At 57.1% G+C, this 6022-nt stretch overlaps 1 protein-coding gene across 1 annotated transcript in view; it reads right to left on the bottom strand.

Moving 5' to 3' along the window:
* Positions 1 to 1242: 1242 nt before the first annotated feature.
* TEX29 (testis expressed 29) overlaps positions 1243 to 6022 on the bottom strand; it is a 20054-nt gene continuing 15274 nt past the window's right edge. Inside the window, exons 5-7 of the mRNA XM_034665489.1 lie at positions 3357 to 3426; positions 2519 to 2682; positions 1243 to 1736 (exon numbers count right to left, since the gene is read on the bottom strand). Of these exons, the coding sequence (XP_034521380.1) occupies positions 1696 to 1736; positions 2519 to 2682; positions 3357 to 3426 (275 nt within the window). The 3' untranslated portion in view covers positions 1243 to 1695. The remainder of the gene's footprint in view (positions 1737 to 2518; positions 2683 to 3356; positions 3427 to 6022) is intronic.

Here is a 6022-nt window from a genome sequence, read left to right as displayed (position 1 = left end):
AGAGAAGGGGCTGGGCCGTCCCAGTGCCACACAGCGAGTCTCCTGGCTGCCCGCTGCACCCGTGACTGCCCCGGACTGTCAGCAAGGCAGGGTGGGCCACCCTTGGATCCCCCAGCCCCTTGCCTGCCTCCAGAGGCACACGGTCCAACACGCAGCCCCTGGCTACACTGGGCCTTGGAAACAGGGCCAGTCTGGCCCGAGACGCTCTCCAAGTGTAAAACACACAGAAATTCATAAAAGGGCACAGGAAGCATCTTGTTACTTGTGTTTCCATCCTGACTGTGTGTTAAGAGGGTAACGTTTTGGATACACTGGGTTACACAGAATGTACTATTTTGTCTCATTTCATCTGTTTTACTTTTTCAAAACAATGCAAAATGGCCCATGTGGCTCCTGCCTTCTGTTCATGGTGTGTGGATTTGCTCCCAGCCCACGGAAGCCATAACGAGCTCTTCCTGGGGGCACGGCTCCTCCTCCCCCCGGTCCCCAAATAACTCTGAGGCTGCCTGGAGTGGATGAACATCGACCCACTGGCAGGTCTAACAAGGAAGCCCTTAGAGCAGGAACCAGGAGAGCCGCCCTCGGGACCCCCGGAGCCAGCAATGCCAGGCCCTGCCCACTTGCCCACTGGGCTTGACCTGCTGCCCTGACCATCAGTGTTGAGCGGTCACCCCTTTAGGCAGAGTACGTCTGATCAACTGGAATGTTTATATGTATACACGTATGTGTGCCTACACACACATACACGCACACACATGTACAGACGCACATCCATACATGCCCATCCACACATGTGTGTACACATACATGCACATGCATTGATGCGTACACGTGTGCATGTGCACGCCCACGTGTGTCTGTGTTCACTTGTACACATGCACACACATACGCGTGCGTGCATGCATGCATACGCACAAGTGCACACATCCATATGTGCATGCATGCACGTGTGTATACACACACGCACGCCCACACACGTGTGTGCTGCACATGTACATACACACAGATGCACACGTGCATGTGAGTGCGTGTGCACATGCTCACACATACACATGTATGCACGTGCATGCATACACACATGCACATCCATATATGCGTGCACACACATGTACGCCCAAATACGTATATTTTAAGCGGACGTATGATGCATAAGCCACAGCTGCTCTGGAGAACATAAGTTTTCAAGGTAGAAGGCAGACATTCTCCAAGACCAAGGGGCTCCCTGGGCTGCATCCCCCCCAGTTAGTGTGTGTGGCTGCCCTGGAATCTCTTGCGTGTTTCGTGAGGAAGCTGTGGCAGGTGGCCTGGGCCTCCCAGGGCCGGGTGCCATGCCTCTCCTCGCACGGCTCACTGCGGAGCAGGCCCCGAGCCCCCACGAGTCGGAGCAACAAGCCCGCCCCGTGCAGGTGCAGCCTGGGCCCCGAGCCGGCAGGGTGGCTTGGCCAGACTCCAGCAGCGGTCACAGGCGGCGCGGCTGGCCGCGGGGAGCTCCTCGTCAGCGCCCTCACACCCACAGGCTGGGTCTGTCCGAAGATAGAAGGGCTGCATTGACTACGGCCACGCGCACATGAAGCACTGAAAATACCTTTACTGTTTTCTCATTGTGCTCTTTCCATCGCACACTCACGGCGGCTCGCCGGCTGGGCCCTTTCGGGGAGCGCGTCTGCCGACCTTTACTTCGGCTTTGCCGTGCCCTCAGTCCTCAGTCTCTTGCTCTTCCGTGATCGTCAGGGAGGCTGGATTGAAGATCAAACAAAGGGTGGGCTTTCTGTATGGAATGTTCAGCGACCCCAAGGACACGTCATCAGCTCTGCGAACACAGCTACGTGGCAATGATCTAGTCAAAGACAAGTTTTGTCAACGGTCTGTCTGCCCTGGCTCCCTGTCACCAAAGGAGAAGTGTCGCCACTTCTCGTGGCCTCACTCTGCAAAAAGCCCCCCAGAAGGGGGTGCACGTCCTGCCCTGTGGGAAAGTACTGTGGCTCAGATAGCTCAGCAGGGACAAGTGTCCAGACCCTACAAGATGTATGGGTGGGCCTCTTCTCCCTGCCCCTCCTCTCCCCAGTTGCTCTGGTGAAACTGAGTCCTCGTGACTAACAGGCAACAAGAGGCCCGAGAGCGCGTCCGCACAGACACTGCCTGAGGGAGAGGTGAGGGTTTAGGGCGCTCCCTTCTCTAACCGGTACAGGTGCTCACCTGTGAAAAGTGACAAGCAACTGCCAAAGCCCCTCCCTCCTGAGACAGTTAACAAATACACAAATCAGAGATGTCGCTGGGTCCGAAGCGGCTGCTCACACCCTTGGGACCATGACCACCAGACTGTCCGGCCGTCACCGTGGCAACTGGACTCCCGCACCACTGCCAGGAAGCACCCGATCCGGTCTGCGGGTGCTGACTCGCCCAGCCCCTCAGCCGCCCGCGCACCTGCCTGCCCTGCCTGCCACGGGGCATGCCCGTCCCAGACGGGGTCTCTGGAGGAGCAAAGCTTGCCCTGTGCCGGGACCACCCGCTGTCTTACCATCCTCCTCCCTGCTGCTCTCACTCTTGCTCAACGGCTCTGTACTCGCGGGCTTGGTGGCCACTTCCTCGCCGGGTGGGGCCGTCTCCACTTTCTCACTGGACTTGGGAGACAGAGGTACGTCCGTGGGCACTTCCTTTTCTCTCCTGTTCTCTTGAATGACCCTGATGGGAAGAGAGAAATTGAAGGTGGACAACTCAATGGGCCGTCCAGTCCTCCCCCAGGACACCTCCCTAGAACAGGGGCTCGTTTGCCGTAGTCACGCCCACTTCAGCTTCCAATACATGCTCCACACACGCGGTCGTGCATGGCGTCCAGATGCCCGAGGGCGAGAATGGGGCAGGGACAGGGTGAGTGTGCAGACTGGCCACTCAAGACGTCACCTGGCACGACTCAGAGCAGGGAAGTGCCGCTGGACAAAGTGACTTGAATAGTCTCTGTGGCTTCTATCTGTGATGTAAGGGGGCTTATGGTGGGGGCACCTCGGCCCTGAGTGGCAACGATGAATCCAGGCTCTGACCGTGGGCAGCCGCCAGCTGCCGTGGCCTTGTGTCCTCATCACCGAAACAAGTGGGGAGATTCGTGTCTGGAGCACGTCTACACCGTGACTCACAGCACAGAGCACGCTGCAGCACGCCGGGCAGGGAGCCGCATGCCCCACTCGTGGACAGCCGGGGGTGAGCAGGACGCAGACCGCGTCGGTGCTCCTTAACTGCAGGGGGGCATCATCAGGAGCTCTGGGGGAGCCGCCGGGCCCCTCCGGCCAGCAACAGCCCCCCTCTTTACCACCCTGCACCCTGCACCATCCGCAGGTGCGCTAAGCAGAGGAACAACTGACCTGTAAATGATGGTGATGATGAAGGCTCCGGCAATGATCACGATCAAGGCAGAGAACACCTGCACGTAGACTGGAAAACAGCTCCCGTTACAAAAGTCAGTCCCCCCCGCCCGAGTCAGGTGGTGCCCTGCCCCCGCTGCCCATGGCCTCTCCTCCACCCTTCCCCCGGGGACAGTGCTGAGGGCGCGAAGCCCTCACACATACATGGGGCTCCACGTGGGCCATGCAGAGGACAGCCAGGGGCTGCCCGTGGGGACAGTGGTGCAGACAGCGCCCTCGTCTCTCCTCTAGAAAACCCCTTTGCTGCCCATGAGCTGGGCCCCCTGCCCCAACTCCCCAGAAACGGTTCCTCAGCATTTGGGTGAGTTGTCCCAAGACCGAATAGGAGGAGAACCTTCTTGGCAACAGACACATTCCACTGGCTGAGCATCTCTGTATTAACGAGGGGTTTCCACTGTCCCCACACTGCACGTCTTCTCTAGACTTGCCCCAAAAGAAGGGCCTGGGCCTTCACGGTGACTCTTGGGGGGCAGCCCCTATTCCCTGCTTTGGCTGTGGGAAAGTTCTGGGCCCTCTTCCACCCCGGGAAGCAGGAGTGGGCACAGCCCAGCCTTCCCATGGGGGCCCTCCATCACAGGAGCGTCTCCAGTCCAGGCTGGGACTGACGTTTGGGGTGCATGGCTCCTGGGCTCAGGGCTCAGGCAGAGCAAGGGGCTGTGTCCCAGGGCCCCAGTGCCCAGGCACCCCCATGCGCGCGCTCAGTGGAAGCCCTATGACCAACACCCTCTCCATCAGGTGGAGGCGAGGAGTCGGAAGACAGGACGCAGGAGAGCTCTTGAAACGGCGCCCGGCATGCAGTTTGTGCACAGTGGTCCCTACATGTTACGGTCGTCATGCCTCGTCTCTCACTGCTTTTCGTTCTTTCAAAGGGCAGAGGCGGGCTTCTTTGCAAACCCCCACCCAGCTGTCTTGTCTGCACGTGGCAGCTTCCCTCTATGGCACTGTCTCCACGTGGCGCTCTCCTCTGGGCATGCTCCGGGCATCTCTGTCTCCTTGTAGAAGGACACCAGTCATATTGGAAAGTAAGGACCCACGCTGCTCCAGGGTGACCTCATCTTAACTAATCACATCTGCAAAGGTCACATTCACAGGTATCTGAGGTTTCGCTTTAACGTATTGCTTGCGCCGGGGGCGGGGGGGACGCAATTCAACCCACAACGGAAGGTAAGCAGTACTGCAGACTGCAGGAAGCTGCCTCGCGGGCACGGAAGGGTGATTTCAACAGGAACTGCATTCTCTGGATGAACCCAGAGAGTCTCTGAGAATGGACAGGGCCTCCGGGATCCTTTACACGGGGGCTGAAGTCCGGAAACTGAAGGGGGTTGAAGCCAAATAGCTCAGCAATGGCAAAACCCAAATGCGCACTTTCCCCCATGGTTACGAGCTCAGGAAGTGACGGTCGGGCACACGATGGGCACTCCACGGTCAAGAGTCCACCATGGAGAGGATGGAGGGGGCGGTGGGACTGGCCTGTGGGGTCGCCAGCACACCACAGCAACGAACCAATCCGCAAGCTGCTGTCGAAGGCTCTGTTCTAATCAACTGGCTTATTTCTTTCAGTGATGCGTTTCCTGTGGAAATGTGTTCACCTTGGTTCATCTTCTCATCTCTAGGGCTGTAATAATCAGCCCCCAGGATGGCCTGCAAGGATACTCACGTCCTGGTATTCACACCCGAATGTAGATGCTTCCACATTGCATAGGGCTGACCTCTGAACCAAGACCACTGGCCAGGGTGGAACTGCCAGGGCTAGGTCAAAGAGTCACTGTGGCTTCCACCCGGCTTTCTCGGGCCACCCGCTCTGGGAAGAAGCCATCATCACATGATAAGGACAGGCAAGCAGGTCTCCCGGCACAGAAAAGGACTTCCTGTTAACCCTTAGTACCACTTGCCAGCAAAGCGAGCCATCTCAGAGCAGGCCCTCCAGCCCCGGTTCAGCCCTCGGATGCCTGCCACCTCATGAGTCGCCAAGCCCACACCACCCAGCTAAGCCTCTAAGCTGTTGCTTTAGGCCACTAATTTCTGGGTAGTCTGTTATACAGCGTAAGTAACTAATACAAGGGTGTGACAAGGGCCTGGCACAGAGAAAGTCCACTTTAAAGGACACTTAATGAACTGAATGGGAATGATCAAACCAGGAGGTTTTAAGGGACACGAAGGGAGCCCTCAAATTCTTGAATTCCAGGAAATGTATGTTCCTTAGTGTGGTTTTGTGTCCTGGTTCACGGAGTAAATTCAGAATTTATGTGGGTGAAGCCATGAAAGAGACACACACATGGACAACATTGGAATATCCGATTGTCAGTGTATCTTCCACATCTTTACACACGTAAGTATTTTCAGTCTTTGGTGTCAAGTTCCTGGAGGCAGAGACGGAGTCTCTGTGATCCTCTGTGCGCAGGATCTGGCCAGCACGTGATCTGCTATCAACAATAGATATGGTTTACCGTAGACCATATATTATGATGGGTCACTGAGAAATAGCAACAACTGAAGAAAACATGATTTTCATTAAGGAATCTCTGGGTAGGGGCGCCTGGGTGGCACAGCGGTTAAGCGTCTGCCTTCAGCTCAGGGCCTGATCCCGGCGTTATGGGATCGAGCCC

This window comes from Ailuropoda melanoleuca, chromosome 7, assembly GCF_002007445.2.
Source record: "Ailuropoda melanoleuca isolate Jingjing chromosome 7, ASM200744v2, whole genome shotgun sequence".
NCBI lineage: Eukaryota > Metazoa > Chordata > Mammalia > Carnivora > Ursidae > Ailuropoda > Ailuropoda melanoleuca.
Note: the sequence above shows the minus strand (reverse complement) of the source record. Positions and strands in the feature narration are given on the sequence as shown.